This window comes from Anomalospiza imberbis, chromosome 2, assembly GCF_031753505.1.
Source record: "Anomalospiza imberbis isolate Cuckoo-Finch-1a 21T00152 chromosome 2, ASM3175350v1, whole genome shotgun sequence".
In the NCBI taxonomy this organism is placed as follows: domain Eukaryota; kingdom Metazoa; phylum Chordata; class Aves; order Passeriformes; family Viduidae; genus Anomalospiza; species Anomalospiza imberbis.
In genome coordinates, this window is record NC_089682.1 from 87,022,126 (window position 1) to 87,046,924 (window position 24,799).

At 40.6% G+C, this 24,799-nt stretch overlaps 1 protein-coding gene across 1 annotated transcript; it reads right to left on the bottom strand.

Moving 5' to 3' along the window:
• Positions 1 to 265: 265 nt before the first annotated feature.
• On the bottom strand, positions 266 to 23,147 carry TNFSF11 (TNF superfamily member 11). Its single transcript, XM_068182231.1, has 5 exons — positions 22,790 to 23,147; positions 14,399 to 14,566; positions 7,872 to 7,917; positions 7,691 to 7,789; positions 266 to 2,584 (listed from the first exon to the last, which is right to left on the bottom strand). The coding sequence occupies exons 1-5, from the start codon at positions 23,000 to 23,002 to the stop codon at positions 2,163 to 2,165; spliced, it is 948 nt and encodes a 315-aa protein (XP_068038332.1). The 5' UTR covers positions 23,003 to 23,147; the 3' UTR covers positions 266 to 2,162.
• Between the last annotated feature and the right edge of the window lie 1,652 nt (positions 23,148 to 24,799).

Below are 24,799 nucleotides of genomic sequence, written 5' to 3' on the forward strand. Positions count from 1 at the left end.
TCCAACCCCCAAAAATGTAACCTGACTTGAAAGTGGTGTATGTAGAGCTGAAGTAAAATCAAAACTCCATAAAATTCTTTGTAATTGTCTCAAAATAGTTGATTTATGCCTCAGTTTTCTTGAGTGAGTTATACCATATCCAGCCTGTACATTCTGAAATCTGAATAGAATTATCAAAATTGCACAAGAAATATGGGTACATTGAAAATAAAGAAATCACAAAGTTGGTTTTTTTCTTAGAAATATATTTTGTAAGAAAACAATATTAACATTAAAAAGGAATGTTTGTTATACAGTATAAAATAATTGCTTGAATTCAACTCAGTTCCTTTAACAAAAAAAAAAAAAAAAAAAAAAAGCCTGAGAATTTGTATGAAGCCCCAATTCCTACAGATTTGATTCCTACTGCAATAAATAGTGGGCTTTCCCCACATCATCCATAGAGCACACAAACACTTCAAAACCCTCCCTCAGCCCCCTACCCAACAAGTTAATGGCCCCTGCCCAGATGTGCTCTAAATATCACCTCATTGTTTGCAGCCCTCTCCCCTGGCCCCCGTACCCACCCTCAGATTCCATCCACCCACCTCTCTTGGCCAAGCACTGTACAAGCAACAACTCACACTGCAGGAGTCTCCCCAGTTAATCTCTTGGCTAAAATGAGCAGTGGCCAGCCACTGACAAATGTATAAATGGCTGAGGTGTTCTCAGCTGTCTGTCCTCATAAAACCTGCAAGAATATCTCTTAACTCTGCCATTCATCTGCCAAAGCTGGCAGAAGGGTGCAGAGTTTTAAAAGCTACAGTGGGAGACAAGAACAGGCAATGCAATGACATAAGCTTCCCTTTTTCAGGAAATTAAGCTAAACAAGTTACTGTTCAGTTGCAGAATTTAACACTGGCAGATTTTGTTGTAGGAAAATATGTCTGTTCAATAACTATAAATACCCCTAAAACATTTCTGGAGCTTACTATGTATTATTATTTTTTTTAATTTCATTTTTGCATCATGCCAGCTTAATTACCCTCCAGGTTTGAAAGGCACCCAGTGACCAGCATTCTGGTATAATTACTCATGGCATTGGTATGATTTCATCTCCCTTAATACTGATAAGTTTAAAAGAAATGTATTAAGTTAAGAAGAACAAAGATATATATTACATTTGCTAATTGCAAACAATCTCTTATAGCTGCATTTTTCCCATTGGGATTAAAAAGTGCACGAGTTTAACATGTCTGTACATAAAAACAGTTTAAAACATTAAATATACAAACAGCAAGAGATTTTAAATATTTTGTATCAAATACTATAGGACAATATAATTTACATTTTTTTTTACACAAAACATTACACCTGAAATATAACTTTAGATATTACAGATAGAAAAATACATACTTTTTGTTTAAAAAATGTATTTGCAGGTTCTGGCACAAAGTAACATTTTAAAGGCACATCATATTTTGGCAATCTATATTTGCAATTAACTGTGCAACAATAATAACATGACATGTAATTAACTTTTTAGAACTGCAAGGCCAGATGATATCCCTTCTTCCTGGAATGGCCCTATTAATCAGGTAACAGTTAAGCTGGACTGTTTAAGTGTTCTCCAACACATTTCTGCCATGGTCTGAGCTCTCCCATCCTAATCCAGCAAAGCAAAATCAGCCCTAACTCAGCATCTGAAAAGCCACATCAAATGCAATGGGATTAGTCACACTTTCATAACCTTTGATGTCTCAGGGTCAGAACACTCAACCCAAGCAAAATGGAACCCTAAATGCAAACTGGGAGCCAAGTTCTGTCCTGCTCTATGTTTGCACCAAAACTAGTAAAGGTAATCATGGCAGAACTTGGCAACAGAAGCTCAATAATATGAATTGTTTTGATTTCAACTACAGCAATGCAAAGGGCACAAGGACTTTAGTGAGGCCACTGGAGACAAATTAAGTAAAACTGCTTTAAGACTGCATCAGGAGAACTGTATCATTTTGCCCTTCCATATGTTTGCAGGACTCCTGCTGAAATTTGCATGGGACAAAAACATGTCTTTAGAAATATATGGCTTACACAGATGTAATTGGGTTGCAGAATATTTTCAGTTCTTCAAGTTGTTTTTGGACAACTAAAAACTCAACATTTTCAGCACACTAAAGAAAGATTCAATCTAAATCCCTAACTTTAAATGCTCCAAAGTAAGTTGCTTCTTGCGAAGAATCCAGTAGCAGTGGGTTTGATACCTGGATACTTATCATTTCTCCGGATTTTAATTTAAAAAATCCCCCTACATTTACAGAATAAAAATGAAATTCTGAATTCCCTGACCAGTATTTGGTGCTTCCTCCCTTCATCAACACATCAAAGCGCCTTATTTTAAGGTTTGTCTTAATCACATAAACCATCAACTGAAGCCCTCTTTTAGTCAAGTTTCCTGAAGTTTCATGATGTCTAAAACAAATATTGGCATAAAGATAGTAAAATCCATCTTGATTAACAATTAGTTTTCCGTCATTGAATGTCATATTTGATAAGTTTGCCTGGCCTTTGTCATGATGCCAGGATGTGAGGTTCACTTTGCGAGTTCCTGGAGATAAAAAAAAAAAGATTATTTATAAATATTGGACAAACCTCAACATTTAGAAAGCAAGCGCTATGTTTTTAGAATCAATAGCAACTGGAGTTCTATAGGCTAAAGTGAATATGAAACAATTATGATAAAAATGCCTGAAAACATCTCCTCTTTTCACCATACATTCCCAAATCTTGCTTGGTACTTATAACTGTGCCCTCCCAGCAGAACACCTGCTGGACTATGGTACAAAACAACGGCTTGGCCTATAGTTTGATTATGCTAAGCAACCATGCAACAAGCTCTCCCCAGGCATTGCATTTCACCTAAAAACTTTATTCAAGTTACAAATAGTTGAGTGGAATGTGAAAAACTTGTTACACGTCTTTAATATGTAGGCGTTGACAAGGAATAACTAAAATTCAGAAAAAACTCTGAACTGGCAATTCCAAAAAGAGAAAGCTTATGAAACTTTCCATATTTTATGTTCTTATCACTGTAGTGGTAGAAAAGTAAACGTATTTTCATTGATAACACCAAAAAGATGGGGAAAGGTCAGTACAGTTGTGCATCTTTAGTACTACATACTAAGTTGCCTAGACTTCATACAGCACTTCAAGTATCTATGACAAACTTCCTGATAGGCACAAGCCACTAACATTCTGTTATTCAGGGTGACACCCTGGGCACAATACAACAGATGGGAGGTGGCCAACTTGTCCCCCTAACCATTAGTAATTTTCAGCACACAAGACTGACTCCATTTGCTGCCTCCCACAGCTGTGGGTTCACATAGGTACCAGAGAACTTCACACCTCACCTCCCCATGCATCTAAATGACTGCCTGAAATATTCAGTACCTTATTCTTCCAACATCTAACCAAAACAGTCCTTCCTTAGCAAACTTTCCATGTCACACAGCAGGGCACAGTGCCCTCTGCTCCAAGCATGTACAGAGGCATGCCCCAGGACCCCACCTGGTCTGGGTCTGTGCAGAAAGGGAGGGGAAGCAGGAACAGGGGGATTTGAGAGAGATGAATCTCCCCTAACTACCAAGGGCAAGCAGCTTTTCCATGTGAGAGGAATACTTTAACAGCAGCCCAAACAAAAACCTTCTGACATTCTTCCACAAAGACTTAAGCAAAAGCACTGTCAAAGGCAGGTCACAAGTAGCTGCTCCCCTATGGGTCGAGTGCAGCCAGGTAGAAATTATGAAAGCAAAACCAGACAGAGAAGTCATCTTCTCTGCAGTGCCTCAAAAAACCTTGCAAAACCCATCAATTCACTGGAAGAGATGACAAGATATTAAGTCTCTTAGCCTGCAATTTTTCACCTGCAAAATATACTGAGTTGGGGTACCAGAGTGCACCTCTGAAGTACCAAGAACAGCTGAGGAAATTACAGAGCTTCATCTGCACAGCATTAAGTCTGGGAAAAATACTGTCCCATGGAGGGTGGGCTGCCTTCAAGAGGAAGAGAGGCAAGAAATCTCTGCCTGGATCAGAGGAGAGGCATATTGAATAGAGGAGAGGAATGCAAACCTATGATGGAACAGAAAGGCATGCCATGATTGCCTGGTGGCACACTGGGTAGTTGCTAGGCAGATTTTATTTACCTGACAAGTCAACTTTTTAGTTGCCAGTCAAGCTGCAATTTTGAAGAAATCCTCCGTGGGAAGATTTTTCTTCTGAAGAAGGGAAAAGAGAGCAAATAGGTGCCACAGCTGCTTGTAATTGAGAGAGGGGCTCTGGGTGCATTTTGTTTACACTGTTTGAATGCTCAGGGGAACAGGCCAAGAGATGATGGGAGATGACCCTCTCTGTTTTGAGCAAAGGATTTGTACAGATAACTTCTGGAAGTTCCTTCCAAGCTAGATTACAACGCTATGATTGTGTGTGCTGAGGCAAACAGGCATTTTGCCACAATTCAGAGCTCCAGAAGAGGCGTGCCACAGCCATTAGCACAGCACAAAGATGCTCTGGTATGAGTTATGCCATGCAACCTGTAGTAATTCTCAGCACTTCTGGTGGTAACACACCTAGATTTGGAGACCTCAAAACAATCAGTACCCTGAAACACAGGAAGTGCAGGAACTGGAAAACGTAAGTGCCAGATCTGCTGTCCATGAATGTTATGTATCAGAAACTCTGACAAATAACCCAAGCCATAGGACAGTCAAAAGTGCTGCAATACTGCATCTTCTGGGAAATAATTTACTTTGGAACCATTGAAAAAGCAGCACAAGGTAAGTCCTGTTGACAGAAAAGGAAGTGGCTGGGGGATAATGAACAAAATAGCCTTCCAGACAGGGCAAAAAGCTTTATTTAAGAATTCAAGATAATGCATGCTTATTCTCAAAACTGAAGATAAATAAAAACAATATCTTTCTTTTTTGTGAGCTTGAACTAAGACTAATACAAATGAGTTAAATAAAATTAATTAGCAAGAAGGAAGATGATGTGAGTGAAACAGAGGAGAAAGGAGACCTGTTTTGATCATTTGTTTGCATCCTAGTAGTTTTCAGGTATAAATAAAGCTTGAAAAAAGGACCAAAGTACTGTTTGGTCTGAAAAGTCTTTTGGAGGCAAAGGGCAGCTAAGTCAAACCTGCAGCTGTAAATAGCTCAGAATACTACAGCATTTCCTTAGACAGCTAAAGGTATCAATTCACACCCCAAATGATATATTTAACATTTATATTTATTTCTGTTTGCGATTTTCCCCTTTAAACTGTGACTAATTTCTGTAATGAATTTATAAACCAAAATTCACTGTTTTCATTTAAAACCTAGGTAGCATTTATAGTGAGCATTGGTAAAAACCAACCAGCAAGCATCCAGCTCTAACCTAAGGCAGCAAACTTAAAAAATACATACAGCAAGCCAAACCACTACAGCTTCTGTGCCAAAGGGTGGGTGGGGACACCACAATCTGAGAAGGGTTGCTTTCCCCCCTCCCTTGCACTACCCCCCAGCTGCAAAAGTCCACTTGAGGCCTGACATTATTGTGAACCAGGTCAAAACAAAATGTTCTTTCACAGACACTGCTCAGTGCCCCTTCACAAAGGGTGTTCAGCAGAAAACTGCTTAAAATCCTGTTTGACAGCAATGAAGACTTTTTTTTTTTTCCGGCACTGTTTATTCTGGATGAGTTTGATGACAGTGGAGAACCTTAAAATATTAAGAACATATCTATCCACTCAGGGATGGCAGAAAACAATTAAGATAGATTTCAGACATGCAGGGTAAAGAATCGGGGGAGGAAAACAGAAATTGCCATTTGCAGTCAGAGAAAACAAGATGGGAGAGGAAAAACTCCTGGTGACCCCTAAAGGCATATTTTTCTTTATTTAATGCCTGTCACTAATCTCTGTGCTACCCAGCCAAGCAGGTACTGCTTCATGCCAGTGAGCATGATATTTAAAGTGCTTCATAACCAGCAGGTTCAGGGTTCCTGTTATCCCTAAGGATGCAGCCCCTCACTGCTACAATGCCCACAGGGCTGCAGAAGCTGTGCTCATGGATTAACTCCTGGCAATGCTCTTCTGAAAGAGGCAAAAGCCAGATCAGAAGCCAGATCAGCTCATCACATTGTCAAGGAGTTGCTCTGCAGCAAAAAAAAAGAACAATGTCTCCCTGGCCATCACCCATAGGTGTGCTCTGCCACACCCTTGAAGGTTAATGCAGCAATGCACAATTGTAAAAATTATCAGCTGCTGTAAATTACAGTTGTAAAGTTACAGTCTACAGCACCATCCAGGTAAGCAGCAAATAAATTCCACACAGAAAAAGGTGGATTTCACAGACTGTAACACTGACACACACTCCACTTCTGTAGGTAAGTGATCTGTTTCTATGACTAGCAAATTAATTGAAACCTTGCAAAAGATAAATCCTCTACTATTGACCTATTGTAAAAGTAGGTCAAAGCCAAAATCTGACTAAAATAGAAGATTGTCAGGAGGCATCTGAGCTAACAAGAAAGCTTGTGGAAGTTCTGACTGCCATCTGACAAGCTGTTTAAGCTCTCTGCTATAAGGCTCTGGATTGTGGCAATGCCAATGCACTTGAAAGAATCCTATCCCTCCAGGCAAGAAGCTGTACAGAAGTGCTTTGTCTTTAAATAGAGCAAGAGCAAGGTATTACTATGCAGGCTGTTAAAATCTCATATTTTAAGTCTCAACACACCATTCCCCTTTGGTTTGATTATATAAAACAAAAAAGCAATGTGCATAGCTCAATTAACAATGAGTTCAGCCCTGCAGAATGTATAAATCTTCAGAGAAAGAAGACAGTGGTGATCAATGCACCCCTTCTTAAGATCCTCTACCTAACAGCTTCAGAAAAAACTCTGGTTTACTTATACCACACCAACTGTTGAGAGTACATCATTGAGAATACAGAAAGAAATCTCAACTGAGAGTGCCTCTGGGCAAAAACTAAAACTGTTCTAACATTATCTTAAAATGTTAGGAATGAATCTTCTCTCGGAAGTGTTTCAAGGCAGACTCATGTCTTGTTCCCTGATATTGTGCTAGCAAGGATATTCACAAAGCCATCTGAATTCTTGTGTGCAGAAAATAAGAACTCTGGCAAGATAAAAGAATGCCATCCTCTTACCACAGGGGCAGATAAAAGCCACAAGAACAACTTTTTTCCCCTGCTCAGTAGCTTGGGCAATGTTTGTGCTGGTACATATAAGTATGTATGCATGCATCCTCATGGCTGGTGTCTAGTGGGAGTGAAAAACTCCTGATGGGCCCTACAGGCCAAAGGAAAATGGGAAACTTTAGAGGAGATCATTCAATGTAGATCTTCCTTCCTCACCTGAAGACAGCACAAAGGGGCAGGATTTGCCCCTCAAGAGGTTGGTCAAGAAAAGTGGCAATTTGAAATAGAGGCCATTTCAAATCAGCATGAGACTGATACAAAGGGGAGCCATCCTCCTTTTACCACTACTCCTGCTGCCCCTGAAATCCTTTAATGCATCCAACTTATTCTCACTATCAAAAGCCATTTCTGAAATCCCAGTCTGTTGATGTTTTGCTGAAATATCTTAATATACTTCACTTTCAATACATTTATATTAGTATTGGAAGTATTCACTTAAAAATTGAACTTACCAGATGGAATATTCTTATCATCAATAATGAGATGGGCAAATGGCTGCTTCTCAGGTTTGTTCCTCTTGTACAGCTCAAGTCCTAATGCTTCCATTGCAGCTAGAGATAAAAGAATTGCATTATCCCAAAAAGACAAGTTTAGTGGAACTAAAATATTGCTTATTCATAAACCAACGCCTACCTTTTTCTGGTCTTGGTGGCGTTCTTCCCATAGCACGCTGGACTTCCTAAAATGAGAAGGAGACATTGCTTTGATGTTTTCTTGGTTTTGTAACAATGTTCAGTTTGCACACTTAACAATACTCTGTGCATGTATCTGGGGACACTGTCCCACCTGCAGCACATTCAGATGTCTGGGATATGAATCGTGTAAATATGATAATTTATGTAACAGGCACACACAATCAAATTACATCTAGTAATTTGGTAATTCTAATAAAGGTGGATAGAAATTCTAATATGTTTGATTACTGTATGATTTACTGTCATGGTGACAGCACATTTAAAATCTTTTCTACTTACTGTACTTGGAATATTTCTCTAAGTATAATGGAACACTGATTGATAAGAAGGCATCACATCAAACAATGGAATTTATGAACTGATTTAATTACTTGGAGTCTAAAGGCAAAGAAGGAGGCATTTCTATACAGGAACTAGTGAGTAATCACTCTAACAACTAAGGATAGCTAAACTTTGAATTTCATTGGTGATGAGGTGAATGAAAACCTCCATGCCTCACCACTGGCCACCAACAGGAAAGGCTACAAGGCTTTACAATCAAGGCTCACTTCTAACAAGGTATGCGAGAACTGAAGGATTAAGTATCATCCATACTGGACCAAAGGGACTGGGTGCCAGACTTCAAAAGTATGTAATTATTAGCTGCAGATAAATTTTAACATGAATGAGAACTATGCCACCCAGACCCAAGAACAGCACAAAATGCAGTCATCAGGCACCACAAAAAACTTTGCTTTTAATCATTCACACCTGTACTCCTCTTGTGAAAAAGATACAAACAGCAGATTTCAAAATTTAAGCAGCTTGTTCTTGTTACAAGCCTAGACTGAGTCTTAGTATTAAGCTCAACCCTCAGTTCTGTCTCCCTTTTCACCATGACTATCTGTTTTCTAGAAAAACAAGGGTAATATGTTTGTTATTCTGAATACCTCATACCATGGAGCTGTCAAGATGATGTTTAGTAAAAGGAAACATTTTGCTGAAGATAGCAAGTCATGTCCTCATTGAACCTAGGAGTGGTCTTTTATTTTGTCTTTATGGCACACACACTGCTGTTTGCCTGATTCAATCCATGTATATGAAATACTCCTCAGATTTGGCGAGATCAGCAAAGTTCCACTGTGCTCTCAATCACTGGGGTGTTTCAGAATTTGAAACCCTGCTCTGTAAACACCTGAAGTCCTGCTTTTATGTAGTTTTTCAACCACAGTGAAATATGTAGAGCCCTGGCTGGTGAATTTATTGCTCTCACTTTCCCCTTTCAGTAAGTGTTTAAATGTTAAACCAAAATGAAAAGCCACAGCAGTGTGGAAGTTGTAGTATGACTATCAAAGCATAATACTTCAGCTGAGATATGCTGATTTCATGGATAAGAATCATGAAAATGCTTTTTTTCTGTAAAGACGAGAAGAAAAGCAGAAGAATCACAACTTCAAAAGCAGCAAAACTCACATCGACTTCCTGCATTTACATTCACTGTGCTTCTCTGATCTTCCTACTTCAATGTCAGTTCTAGGAGCATGAAAATGAAGTTCAGTTCTAGGAGCTGCATGTCAGCATCAGCCACTAGCCACACATGAGTAGGAAATAGGAAGATGACAAGAGAATGCAAATACTAGGTACAGTGAAAAATGGCAAAAGCCTCTGAAGAGAACAGGATGTAAGGCAAGAAGAGCCTGGGAGATGGACCACATTCTCAGAGATTATTGCAGCACACCTATCCCAATCCTTTTTCCCTTGAAGGAGAGACATGTTTGTAGTCTTGCTTTCTTAGTGGAAACTTCTCAGATGTGGAGATTGCTTTAATATCCTTTCCTTTGGGAGGATGTGAGAGTGTCCTTGCCTGGAAAGCCTACTGAGCAGATCCAAAAAGAATCATGTACATTTTAATCTCCTACTATCTAGATTTGGTACTAAAAAAAAAGAAAAACCCCATGATTGATAATTGCTCAGCCCTTGAAAGCCCTGAATTGGTTGACTGCTAGTCTAGTTTTAACTTACATTTTTCTTAACAGCATTATGTTCTGCTTCTGCACATTTCCAAAGATGCTCTAGCTTAAGCAGCCAAATACCTCATCTTCTGAAACTCAACAGCCTGACTCAGCTCATCTTCCACACAGAATGCCTTCATGAAATCAGTCTAAGCTCCTCTCCTAACTCGTGGTGGTGCTGTTCATCTGCAGCTTCACCACTCAGTAAGCAGGACATCTACCCAGGAGGACTTGGGTCCACAACCCTCCTTGATTAGCTCAATTAGTTAGATCGTGGCACTAACAACCCCAAGGCTGGGGGGTTTGAGCCAATTGTTCATTGACTCTTCTGTGAGCCTATCACTGGATCAGAAGTGGTTAGACTGTGGCCAAAAAACAAAATCCTCCAGCAGCTCTCTAAGCTCCGGACTAATGTCAAGTTCTTTACTTGATTCTGACAAGCCTCATGAAAGTTTGATAGTCTTTCTGTTATGTTGCCCCAACTTCCAAAATTAAGACAAAACACATTAATTAGTCCCTAGAAAACCGATATGGAGTTGTAGGTTTCCTCCTAAAGAATAAGCAGTTAAACATTTCTTGATTTTTTTCTTTTTACTTAATATTCATACAGTTCCAAGGTGCTGATACACAACCTACCTTAGAAAAGCATTTAACTATGTATTTGCTTCTGACCCTGAAGGACATTTTTCAGTGGATGAAGGTAGCCTCTTAATGGGATGATAAAATCCCCTGGTATTCTTACTGCAAGAAATTAAGAGCTGTGATTTCTCAAATCACTGAAGTATCAACTGCATTTTTTAGCTCCTGAATGTTCTTAGGTGTCTCGTACTTACTCACAATGCAGAGGCTCATTAAGGAGGCAGAAACAGCTCAACAGAACCCGTGACTAAGACAATGCTATAATGGCATGAAAACTGCTGACAAAACATTACCAGCAACTTCTATTAAGACTGCCATCCACAGAAGCATATGTGATACCAAGCTGTTCAGTTATTTTTAGCAGAACTGTACACAAAAATCACCCCACTCTTAATCTTATGACAAGCTGCACTTGTACACCTTTGTCATTTGCTCACTGCCCACCAAGTCAACTCTGCTGGCCTGCTTCCCACATTCCAACCTCCTTCACACACTCACTGTTTAAACAACAGACAAGGAGTTAGTCACAAAAATTAAAAACATGTCTTCGCTTCATCCAAAAAAAAATTAAGAGGCCACTAAGAAGCTCCAAAGCTTTCTCATTTTAAAGCTAAAAATCATGTTTTAAGTGCCTGGAACGTTAGGAACTGCTCTCTACATCATCCACAGCAGGCTACAGAAATAACTGCTGCTCTTGAACTTCTGTCCAATGCTGAGGATGCAGAGACAAGGCTACACCTGAAGACATGACATCTGTGAAAGATTTTTAGTCTCCTTCAGCTTTTATCTAAATATCTCAGTATCTACTTTGAGCAGCTCTAAGTACCCTTTTGAGACCAATGAGAAGAGAACTTCCGGACACTCACTTATTGCTTCAGATGTGGTCTTAAAGCTTTTTTATGCACTTGATTCTTTTATTACCAAGAGCTTTAAGTATAGCTGATACCAGGAAGAAGTATCTGATTTTCTTGCCGGAAATTCAGCAATTTGAAGAATGCTAATCAGGAAGGAAGTAAAATAGAAAGTACATGAATCTATATTCATCAGACTGTAGTTTAGAGACCAGCAATAAAACCTCTCTCCAAATGAGTAGTCTACTACTTGCAGAAAAAAAAAAGGCATGTAAGACTGTAGAACAGAAACCTACAAAATTGTACGTGAAATTTTAACAACTTACAGTAATCACTTGTGAAACCTTTACTTGGTCCATAACCATGTGCTCTTTAAATGTCTGATAAGTATATAGATCTCTTTATAAATGCTGCCCTGGAGGTCTAGCAAAGCACTCTCTTGCCATGTGGGAGAACAGCTTATGCCTAAACTCCACAAGCAGCTAGAACCTGGGAGCACTGCCAAACAAAGTTACTTATGGATTGACCCAAGATATGTTTGTAGTCCTTTCTACTTCAGGCTCATAACAGACTTCATAAGGACTGTGGTTAGAGCATCTGGACTGCCAAAAGCTTTTTAGGGTTACATGGAAAAAATTAAGCAAACAGACTGGCTAGGAAAGTATATTATTTGTCTGCTTGCAAGTTTATATGCAATATTGAAAATATTCTCTCTACTTAGTAAGCTGCTCCTTAAGCAGAATTTTTATCACAGAATGTGTTAAGGAATCAATCATTAGATTCTGATTAAAGAAAAATCATTATATTTTCAGGAGACAAGTATTTCTAGATTGGATCTTGCAGCCCTGCTACACTGGTTTTCATAAGAGCACTTCCACTTTCAACATCAATCTCTGCTTTACATTTAAGCACTCTGTCTACAGGTGTTCAAAGAAAACCGATAAGAACTGGCACAGGAAGCTAGAAGCTGTAACCAGACCATAAACCTGAGAAAAAGAAATTTGTCTATTTTCATTTCCTGAACAGCTTGAGTTGCAGAAGACAATATATTGAAAAATCAAAAACATAAATGGTATTTTGAAGTGTTCCATTTTAGTCACTTAGTATGCTGCCAGTTCAAATAAGGATACTGGTTCTTAAAACACACATAAGTTAGATTCTTTAGGTTCTCCTTAAGGAAAGTGAAGATAGCACAGAGAACAGGAAACCTCCTTTAAGTCACATTAGCTGGATCCACACACAGAGGAGTGTGTGCAACTGCAAGTAAGTTATAGCTGCGCCTCTGCTCTTCATTGTAACAGGATGACTGAAAGGAAGAATTTACAGACGATGATAAAGTATAATTCTGCCTTGACACTGTTACTTTCACTTCTCTGACGTACCAAAAAAAGATGTAAAAAGCCTCAGGTCACCACCTTCCTATCTATTTCTTTCTCTGTCATTGATACAAGATGACAAAGCTTCCAGATCACTGGTGCAGCTGCTTAATAAACTCCATTGCATTCAAAGGAAATTCAGGGTCTAATTACTTTGGCAAGGGAAATTTTATTGTTCTCAAACTAATGGTGATCAGCCAAAAAAGTTATCCCTACTCACTACTTATCCCAGCCACAGACATTGCAGCATTTAACCTCCATCCAGACTGGCAGGATATAAAGCCTGAGCTAAAGCCAGTGCCTTTGTTGAGTAACCAGCAGCAAATGACCAGAACACAGGGCTCCCCATTGACTTACGGTAACAAGCTCCTTCCTGTGTCATGAGTGAAGGAGCAGCCCAGCACACAGCACATATGTAGGTGCAGTGTGAGAGGCTCTAAAAAATGCAGGAGGAAAGAACTAATCCTACAGACATTACCCTCTGTTTCCCCCTTAAGCTCTTGAAGGAGGTGGCTAGCAAAAGGGACAAGACATAGACTCCTATGTCTCTGTGTTTTGTTCACAAAAAGATCTGTCACTTAGAGTTCTATGTTAAAACCAAACATCATATTAGCACAATTCAAACGCTCTAAATTTAACTCAAGTACAGTTCATGCTAAAGCATATGTGAGTTCAGCTCAAATCTAATGTAGTACCCTTAATGAAAAACTGCCAGTCCTGTGAAGATGTGAGGCAGTAAAGCTGTAAGGGGCCTGATAAGCCAGAGAAACCAAATACCATAGCAGACATCCATCTGTTACACAGCCCATAATTAGCACTAAACACTATCATAAACACAAAAAGAGCTCAAAGGCAGTAACTGCAGTAAAAGGAGATTGTGGCATACTTCCAGCTTGCCTAGGCTTCTTCATTAGGGTTGACTTCTTTTGTCATTTGTGTTTGGGAACAACCTGTCATTCTCAATTCCTGGACAAAGACCACCCAGTTATCATGCTACAGCCAAGTAGTTCTTCTGCCAATGTGAGAATGGCCTGCACAGAACACAGAACTGGCAAAGTGAGCAAAACCAAAGCAGGAACTGACCCTCATTTTGGACTCCAGAGTAAGAAACAAGAGCAAATGAGAGCAAATGCTATCTCCTTTTCCTTCAGGCAGTATTTTGCTTGCTGATGATCTTGACTTAAGAGAATTTTGTTTGGAAATTCCCTTGAAAAGAATGTGGAATTGACACCTGTTAATGAGCATCTGGAAAACCTATACAAGTATTAGCACAAATGACTACTGTTCAGGCCCACCCAAATGTCAGAAAGGCTAATCACCTAACTTCAGTTTTCTTAGTACAACTTCAAGTCTTCCTTTCTTAAAAGAAAAATAAAATAAATAAATTGTGCTTGAATACAGAATTGGTTAGCCACTACCAGATTCATCAGCAAATACAATACAATCCTGAATAAAACATCAGGTGTTACTTGTGGTAAGTACTTACCACAGTTACTCAAACACCAGGAAATAATTAATATAACTTACCTCTGAATACAGATTTCAGAAAAATTGTTTTAGTTTCAACAGGACCATGAAATAAAGAAACACATTGTCTGTGCCACTTACCCTCTGCACAGCCCTTTGGAGAGCCTGTTTCACACTTCTACAGGATTCTGGCATTAACCTCGCTTCTTGACTTTCAAAGGAGGCATCATGCAAATCTGTACTTTCTTGGTGTCCAAAAAGTGTTCTGACACAGTGTGCATGTTCTTTTGAAATTCTAGTAGGGTCCATCTGAAACAAAAACATAAGCACAACCACAGTTCTAAGTGTTAGAGACTTTTCAACCACCTAAAAGTTTGGCCCCTGGCTAAGTTTATTATCTAAATTCTCATTATAAACAGTGTCAAGAGAAACAGTTCCCAACATCAGGGTTTATTTCATCTAACAAACATGCGAGATAGAAGAATGAATTATCTCCTGGTGCTGCCTATTTCATTAGCTTAGATTAGATATGTGACTTTCAAAAGTTAAAAATATAAATCCCACTCTTATGGTAAAGCCAATAATTTAGAATTCCATATTTCAACCACTCAGGGCAATATCGCAGTTATTTTAGCAGGAAATATACACAGCTATCCTACCTCAAAAGCTATTGTTTGTAAGATGACACATGAATGTCAAGTAGGGAAACTTGGGGAAAGTATGTGTGTGTGTATAGCACATCATTTTCAAGAGAAGACACAGAAGTTATCTCTGAAACCATTTTATCACTGAAATTATTATATCACTGAAATTATTATATCACTGAAATTATTATATCACTGAAATTATTATATCACTGAAATTATTATATCACTGAAGCTGTCAGTCAGCTATTACTGAAGCTGTTTTATGGATGTGCTCATTGTGGATAGAGTTTACTTTTTTTACAGTGGCTGGTATGGGGCTGCGTTTTCGATTTGTGACCAAAACAGTGTTGGCAACACAGGAATGTGTTTGTTGCAGCTGAGCAGGGCTGACACTGTGTCAGGGCCTTTTCTGCCTCCCACCCCACCCGAGAGAGGGCTGGGGCTGCACAAGGAGCTGGGACAGGACACAGCCTGGACAGTTGACCAGAACTGGCCAAAGGGATACGCCACACCATGTGGCATCATGCTCAGCATATAAAGGTGGGGGAAGAAGGAGGAAAGGGGAGACATTTCGAATGATGGCATTTGTCTTCCCAAGTCACCTTATGTGTGGTAGAGCCCTGCTGTCCTAGGGATGGCTAAACACCTGCCTTCATATTCTGCTTCCTTTGTGTGAGCAGCTTTTTCTTGACCTTTTAAATTTTTGTAATCTCAACCCATGAGTTCTCAATTTTACTCTTCCAATTCTCTCCAGAATCCCATCGAGGAGTGAGCAGCTGTCTGAGACTCAGTTGCCAGCTGGGATTAAGCCATGACAGTGGCAAGAGATATTGCTGTGTGAAATAGTCACAATGACAGCAAGACAGCAAAAGTTAAAGACCAAAGGATGATTAAACTGCACCACAAGAAACCCCTGCATCTTTGGACAAGGAATGGTAAGTTTAGAGTACCTGCAAGACATTTTTATCAATAAACCTTTGTGACTGAATTAAGTATATTTTTAAATCCTGCATTCTATCACTTAGATAAATTGGAAGACAATCCAAGGATTAGGATTGTACCTTGACAGAATTTTATTGCACAAAAACTATTTAAACTATTTCACCCTTTTTTCACACACTCCACATCCTTTACACTGAGGAGATTAACAACTATCTTTAAGAGATGGCCTAGAACTCTCAGAAATTGTTCTCAACTTGCATTTATTCTGCTTTTACTTCAGGCTTAAAGAAGGGTTTATGCACCCAAACTCTTAGTCTGGGTTCTCTAAATGTATCAGCTGGTCTATTAAAGAGCATTTACTTCTATCTTTCTTAATTGGAAAAAACACTTTTACCTGAGAATTACAAAATTTTATTTGTAATTGCAATGTAAAAATATCAAGACATTATGGACAGTACCTAGTGTTTCGTTTCCTTTAACACAGAGCTGAACAAAACAGCATATCAAAAGGAAGTTTTTCACAATACAAAACAGCCAGAGTGAATTAAGCATATAATTTGTTCACAGAACATAAAGTCAACTCACTAACCCCCCTCCCAAAAAGTTAGTTAACTTCAAAGTATAAGGTTAGGATCACAGAGCTGAATTAAAGTCTACACCATCCAGGCAGCCATCCAATAGCAACACACAGCAGAGAGACATTTGTTGTACAGACAGCAGTACCAAATGCTGCCTCCTCCATCACCATCCTTCTGCTCAAGTCTCCAGATGGAAAGTTCTTTGCCCAATTCATTCAGACCAGTATCAGATCCTGTAGCCTGGTTGAGCTGTCTCAGTCATCCCTGCAGATTTGGAATGAAACAGGTCATAGAAGGTTCACCTGAAGATCATAAGATGCCACAGCTTTGAGCAGAGGGGTAGTGATGAGTTACAGAATGGCTTGGAGGCAGTAACATCTTCCTGTGATGGCCTGACACAGCTGAATCCCCAAAGAAAATCTGTATATAGCCATTGCAGCTCTATGAATTAAATGCTAAAAACCTACACTAATGCCTTCTGAAGTCAGCTAGTGCAGTGCAGCCTCATTAACTGCATAAGGAGATCTAAACTAGCATCTCTCTGCTCTCACCCCCTTCACCACAGAATTTAATTCCTGGATTTCAGTCTCCTCTTCCAAATCAGTAACAAGGGAGGAATTTTTGCTGGCCTAATTTCCTTTAAGATTGGTTCCCCAAAACCAAGTTACTCCAGATAGATCAGACAAGCATCAGAGTCAGTACAGGGATAGGCATAAGAATGAAGTATCAGGAGGGCAGCACTAGCTTTAACTGACTGTAAAACTGCACTCTTAAGCATCTCTCACACTATGTTCCACTTGTATTGAGAATTCAGAAAATCAACTGTAAACTAAAATTAAAAAAAAAAAGAAGCACAAAATGTTTACCAACAGCTGCTAAAAGACAGTTAATGCAGAATGACTTGGTTTGGAAGGTACCTTTGGGCATCTCTAGTCCAGCCTCCTGCTTGAAGCAGGCGAACTTGTAACTTGGGCCAGGTGGGTTAAGGCCTTTTCTAGACAAGCTCTGGGGAATGTCCATCAAGGAAAACTTTCAGCTTCTCTGGGCAAACTGTCCTAAAACTTCACTATTTCTAGTGTGTAAAAAAATCCTTGGTTTCTACATCTAGCTACAGCTCTCCTTGCTGCAATTTATGACTGTGCCTCTTGTTCTTGCTAAATGCTTCTAAGAGCCTGTCTTTAGGTAGCTAAAAACAGTGATTAGCTTCTCTCACCTTAGTCTGTTCTTTGTCAAAGAATCCAGCTCTTCATTCTTTTATACATTATGGCTCCTACCTGTCACAGTGGTTTTCTGCTGGACACCTTCCAGTTTGTTGATATATTTCTGGTACCAAGGGACACAAAATAGGACCCATTATTTCAAAAGTAACCTCTCATGGTGAGATCGTTAGAGACCTGATTGATGTCTCTTAACAGGATCTGGATATCTGAGTCTTCTCCCCTCTACACAAATAATAGAATATAACTCAGAAAGCTACAGCAAATAACTGCCAATACATACTAATTTGTATCAGTAATTCTACTAGACAGAGACTACTATCCCAGTTTTGGATTTATCAAAACACATCTTCTGAATTACAGGCAAGAAAAGTAAGTTTTATAGCACAAAGATCATGAAACTTGTAAAGGCCTGAGTGTCCAGCATGACAAATCATGCCAGCATAGACTCATTGCTATGAGCAATCATTCAAATGTGTCACACAATACTGTATCACAACAGTAACAGCAGATTGCATAGAACCCCTTGCTCAGATTACAGTTTATCTGCTCAAGGCTTAAAACAGAAATTCAGCATCTCTGCACCTACAGGTGAAAGACTTAATGGAAACACTGCAGCTGATGGGTTCAGCAGCTTGGAGCTGTGCAGCCCACCCTGACAAAAACTGCAAGTCTCCAGAGTTACTGTTTGATAAGGGGAAATTCTGATCTTGGGACTAGCTAACCCACCTGATGCCCTCACCTTTTTCAAAGAATACCTTCAAGAATAGTCTTCACTACATTTAACTATGAAAATCAGCTCACTTGCCTGAAAAAGACTTCTCAGAAATCCTGCATCATAAGTCTTTACAAAGAACATGCACTGAACTGCCATAGCTGTAAACAAGCACTACCAAGCACTGAGATCAAAACTGGGGAAGTAGTGATGCACAGAAAAACTTCCAAGGACATGTTTTGAGAAGATCTTCTAAAGAATGCAAAAATTATGATGAAATACCAGAAGCAGCTTGCTAACTTGCAGGGCAGGGCACCTTCAGCAAAAAGTTCTAAAGATCTAATATATGGCAGAAATATCAAGATGCAAACACAAATAAAGGGGAAAGCTTCATAAAGTGTGAAGTATCCTAAATACCCTAGGGGAGTTAAACTAGCTTATTTTTAATAACCACTTTGCCCAACCTTGAAATCAGGTCAAACTGTTCAGTGCCCCCAGTTTTCAGCATCTCTCATCACTCTAGTTGTATTTCTGGAATCTATTCAGCCACTTCAGGGCAGCCAAAATGAACTACAGCATCATGGCTTAAATTAACTTACAGAATTAAGAAGCAATTTCCTGATTTAAAACCAAACTGAGTCTTTTTTACAGGACACAATACGATCCACCCACCTTTACTATTAAATTTTGCAACAATTATGCACTGTTACAATATTGCATTAAATACTTACTCCTTACAATAAATGTTTACAATCTATACTTGTACTTCTTTTCAAACTTAAACCACTTTCCAGACTATCAAATATCACTTTGCACTCCATGACCTTTCTTAAGCACCAAGAAAGGGTTCTTTCAGGCTTCTGAAAGATGTTAATGATCCCCAGCAAGCTGTTTTTTCTGTTAGCCACAATGTTCACAAAACTTCAGATGAAGTCTGAAAGGTAATAGTTTGAAAACATACCACAAGAATTCCACATCAGCATGAAATGACAATAAAAACTGGGCTTTCAGGTCACCATTTATCCAACCGTGAACTCTTCAATCTGGTAGAATACTTGAAATTTGTACAACCTTCTTTTAATGGGAAAAGTGCACACTCTTGGAGGTCTAGCTTAAACTGTTGGCATTAGACACTCTCCCACCACATTTCATTTTGAGCACTTTCAATTTGCTTCACTGCCCTCCAGCTCAGTCAGTGTCAGACCAGATTCCTACTCTTTTGAAATCTAAGTGCACTAAGGAAATGGGCCAGAAAGAAAAGCTTAAAAGCTAAGCTTTTGGAGACTATACCTCAGCATTTATCAGTCCAAGTTAAAGAAAATATTTCTCTCACCTTGTGCTATGCATGAGTCTCTATTGAGTGATGACCTCCAGCTGCACTGAGTATCTTTAGATTTTCATGGCATTTTTATATATAATGAGAAAATATTCCTCAAAGTATAGGCAAAATAAATGCTTAAGACCAATACATTTTTTATTGTTTAATTTCTTGTTTTAGTACACTGCACAGGATAGACCAAAAAGCAAGGATAAAACATGCTAATGTTTTTACATTACAGTACACTATTATGAGAATACTGGTAAAATTCAAACTTGTTGCCTTTTTTTTTTCTTTCTTTTTCAACATACCACCTCATTGTCTCACTTGCATGGCTCTGCATTATTTCTTGGCCACAAACATGTGTTTACCCGTGAAAACCTAGTGTCAGTCTTAGTTATGTGTCTTGTGAAATTCCAAATGCTCAAGCCACAAAATAAACAAAATTAAGGAAAAACCAAAACCTCAACTATCGTCTCAGCTTATACTATGTCGTGATCCAGCCCAAACGATTTTATGCAAATACAGACAAAATGTGAGTGGTAAAACTGAGTCAGAGTTTACTCAGACTCTTAGATAATGTTTTAAAGAGCTTCTAAGACATAGAATTTCTTAATATCAGCCTATATAGTCAAATCTTTCTAATTCACATTTGCTTAATTTACCAAGCAAACAATTCAAATCTTTTCATGCATAGCTTCTACTACTAACACCTCATTATTTCAACAAAATTAATTAAAAATAATTAAGTTCTGTTATTAAAATACAAACTTAGATAGCTGAAATTTACACTGAAAAGGCCAAATTGAAGTAGCTTAATAAAATCAAACTTCACATAAATCTTTTCAAAAGAAAGAGCCCCGATCATGTCCCATTTAAATGAAATAAATCTCTAAGAGCGTGAAATAAGAACTAACTGCTGCAGGACCTACTATGTTTTTCCATCTATATTATTTCACAATTAGAAATATGAACAAATATGAATTATCATATCTCCTTATAGTGAATTATGTACTTAATTCAAGCACATACGTATTATTCTATTTTCCATTGATGACATTTTTTACATTAAAATTTTTTAGACAATGTCTTCAGTCAAGCCTACACTAAGTTGTATCACCTCTTGTAGATATTTTGGAAATTCAAATTTATTAGACTCCTTTCAACAGCACTACTCCAAGTCTACAAGAACGAGAAACTAGCAAGAGAATTAAGCTGTCAAATGCAGAGTTACACCTGCACCATGTCATTTTTTAAATCAAGGAAGCAGAAGAAAAATAGCCATTATGGTTCTTTTTACCCTTTGTTAGGCACACATGAAACCCTGACATGTACCTATCAGGAAGAGTCTTTTATAAGGGGGTACACTTTGATTAGTTGTTTTGATTGCAATGGCTCTCGAGCCCCTAATGAATGTACAGCTGTGCATCTCTGAGCTATGTTTTGACAAGAATGTCTTTTCAGGTTCATGAACATCTGGAGTGAAAAACATTCCCCTGTCGCAAGTTGAAGCAGGCATTAATTTATTTCACTGTCAAGCAAACAAGTAGCTTTAAGCTACTTTACAATAAGTCCCAGAAATTAGATGTCACTTCTGAAATATACAAGTTATGATTAACTAAGTGCTGTATTGCCGTTACATTTTATTTTTCGAAAAATGGAAAACGCAAAGCCATTGTCAGTAAGAAAACATGAATTAGTCTGCATAATAAATTATCAGCAGCACAACTGTATATTTGACAATCACTCATCTGATTAAGCAGGTATACACTTGTGCAACACCTGCTTTCAGAGTGCATTTAGTTAGGAAATCCAGCCTGCTACCTCAGATAAGTGCCTCTACCTAGAAAGTAAACCGAAAGAAACAGGCTTCCAGTCTCCGCCGACTTCAAATGAAAAGTACACACAACAGAAGCACCACTTCCATGACGGCAGTCAGAGCCGCATCAACAGAACTAGCCAGCATCCGACAATAAAGCCAAGCAGAAACCTAACACCTAGTCCTGAGAACCAACTAGCTGGCAGCTCCCCACTTCCTCCGAGAGGGCTCAGCTTTGCAGGGTAAGAGATGCAGCAGCGAGGGAATCCGGGCAGCCGAGCCATTTCCAAGAAGCAGACTCTTCTCTCCGAAAGCCCAACCGCTCATCACCTTATCTGCCCCCACAGCGATACCTCCCCACGCTCCTCTCGGCACGCACCGCCGCCTCTTCCGAGGCATCCCGGCGCACTTGAGGCCTGGCAGGTGAGGTGCGGCTCTCTCCCAGAAATCCCGAGAATCCCAGAAAAAGCTCCTGAGCTGCGGCAGGCACCTCTGGCCGATGCCCACGTGCACACAGACCCAGCTCCTCTGCAGCGCCCCTGCGCAGCCTGAGTGACAAACCATCACGAGTGGTGTTGCATGACGATCTTTTTTGTCCTTAAAGCCATTTCTCCTGCTGGTGAAACACTTAAGGCAGCCAAAGACCTCAGCCATGTCACAGAATCATTGATTATGCGGAGTTGGAAGGAACCCTCAAGAATCATCGAGTCCAACTCCTGACCCCACAGAGCACCATCTCCAAAACTCCCACCATGTGCCTGAGAGTATTGTCCAAACACTTCCTGAACTCTGTCAGGCTTGGTGCTGAAACCACTTCCCTGGGGAGCCTGTTCCAGTGCCCAATCACCCTCTGGATGAAGAACCTTCGTCTAACACCCAATGCCAAAGTTCTCTCCAGCGGAAAACTGAGATCATTAAAAACCAAAGCCCTTGCAAGACTTTAGGTGACGGATCATGACTAAACTGTTTCTCGAGTCAGGGAACCCCTCATATCCAACCTCGCGGCGAAGTCCTGTACCCCAAAATGCACCCGATGCCTGGAGCACTACCCGGAACCCCTCGTACTGAGCAGCTCCAGTGATCGGGGACAGCACACGCAGGGCAGGGCACTGCGAGCCCATTGGCCCGACTCCTCTCAGAAGTGGATCAGAGACAGATAAGTGTGCTCTAAAACTTTTTTGTTTTCTTTAGTTTATCCCCTCGATGGCACCGACACGAGGGCCTTGCCCTCTTCTGCGGGGTGCGGGACGGCCGCACTTGCCTCCGCGGGAAGCGCCCGCGCCAGTTCCCGCTTACCTGAGCTCGGAAGTAGAGGAAGAGGGCGACGCTGCAGACCACCTGCCCCAGCCCCAGGAGGACGAGGGCGGCGAGGAGGGAGCGGGATGCGGGCGGCGGGTGCGCGGGCGGCGGGGGCGGCGGCGGCGCCGGGGCGCTCTCGTGGGCGGCGCCGCTGCCCAGCTCCTCGGAGCCGCGCAAGTACTTGGTGTAGTCTCGGCTGGCGCGACGCATCGCAGCTCCGCTCCGCTCCGGCGGCTCCACACGCGGCTCCGCCGAACTCCCCAGCGCCGGCAAACAACCTCGCCGTCCCGGCCGGGCACCTCTTATAAACGGGGCGGCCAATCAGCCCCGGGCGGCGCGCCCTGCCGCCCTCCTCCTCCTCCCTCCCGCCCGCCGCCGCCACTCGTACCACCGCCGCCCCCTCCTCGCCTCGCCTCCCCTCCCCTCCCCGAACACAGACCGGCCCCCGCCGGCCCGGGCCGGGCCCGCCCCTGCCCCCGGTTTCCCGGCCCCCGCCGGGCTCGGGGATGGAGGTCGGCGCTGCTCCGCCCCGCGCAGCGGAGCTCCACCGGGGCTGAGCACCGCGCGGGCACAGCCCTGCCTCCGCCGCCTCCTGCCCCCTCCTCACCCTTGCCCCACTCAGGTTTGCGCTCCACCCAGCCCAGGCTTCCCTGAGCCCCTGGTTGCATCTGTAAGGTCCCTTTCCCCTAAATTCCCGATATCTGAAGTTAGCGTGCACCTCGGGTCCACATCGGTTCCGCATCCCCTAGCCCCTTTGGTGGGTCCAATTCAACCCAGGCTAAAATGAGCACGAGTGCTGTTGACTTGTACTGTCCAAAGAAGCAACACAGTTCACAATCATGTTAAAGGAATGGGTTAAATACATGACAGAAGTGTGCTGGTGGCTGCCAGTGAAACCAACTCAGAGTCTCCTCATCTCCCACATGCAGCCAGGCTGCTAGAGACACATTTCTGAGCCCTTGCTTAAGAACATCTTCTGGTGTTCTCCATGTCTCAGCTTAAATTCAATACCAAAAACTCTTCTTCATAAAGCCATGCTACAGTTTTTGGCCATTTTCTTTCTCATGTCCTCTCAGGGTCCTGTTCAGGCCAGATATAAAAGTGAGTTGAAGTCACTTTTGAAGGCTTTGAGGAACATGGGAGAATGACACAGATACATCTTGCAGGTCATCTTGTCTGTAGAAAAAAGTCTGTGTTTCAATTCAAATATGTGACACAATATCCTGTTTAGGTCTCTCTAATCTAAGAAACTGAGAAAATTTTACCTTCCTGAGAGGTTGACAGAACCTGATGAAATTATAAGCTCCAACAAAGTAAAGGAAACTGGAACTCACCAAACCACCATGCAACAAATCGCTATCAAGAGAAACTGATGTTTAGCACTGAACCCAAATACTGCAATGGCAATTCCTTCACCAACAAGACAACACCTGAGAAATTATGATGAGGGGACCTGCATCTCAACATCACCCACCACAAAGTCATTGGGAGGAATACCCCAACCTTGAATATCTAACACTATTTCTTCTTTGTAAATGCTTACTTTTATTCTCAGAAACATTGGGAGCATTGTGGTCTGTAGTCCAATTGCAGGAAGTGTTCCTGTAACTGTGTCTCAACTTTTCTAGGAAAAATAAAAAGACAAAATAGCCACCATCATCTGTAAAATAATCTCACATTAGAGTGAGCTGCATCCTCCTAAATCAATTTTACATTGGTCTACAAAAACAATTATTTCAGAAAGAATTATTTAAAAGGTAAAAATGGAGTTTTTAAAGGGTCTACATAGTTTTTAAAAGCCAGTCACCAATTAGTTATTAAACAATTTATAAAGGAGAAGTTAGGATAGTATCAGTGATGCCAGCACATGATTTTTTATGCTTTCCTATGAGGAGGAACTCAAGAAAGACCTCTGCTTTTTTCACCCTAGAGTTCAAAATTCTTCCTAATGCCAATGGAAAAAAATTATGTCAGCTCTTGCCACCTTAAGGTGCTCTTCTAGATTCT

Excerpts from the sequence above, each read along its gene's own strand:
- TNFSF11 (XM_068182231.1), bottom strand. The coding sequence starts at position 23,002 with ATGCGTCGCGCCAGCCGAGACTACACCAAGTACTTGCGCGGCTCCGAG. Across the intron at positions 14,567-22,789 it reads TCCTCTACTTCCGAGCTCAG|ATGGACCCTACTAGAATTTC; the intron begins GTAAGCGGGAAC and ends TTTTTGTTTCAG. Across the intron at positions 7,790-7,871 it reads GCCACCAAGACCAGAAAAAG|CTGCAATGGAAGCATTAGGA; the intron begins GTAGGCGTTGGT and ends TTTTATCTCTAG.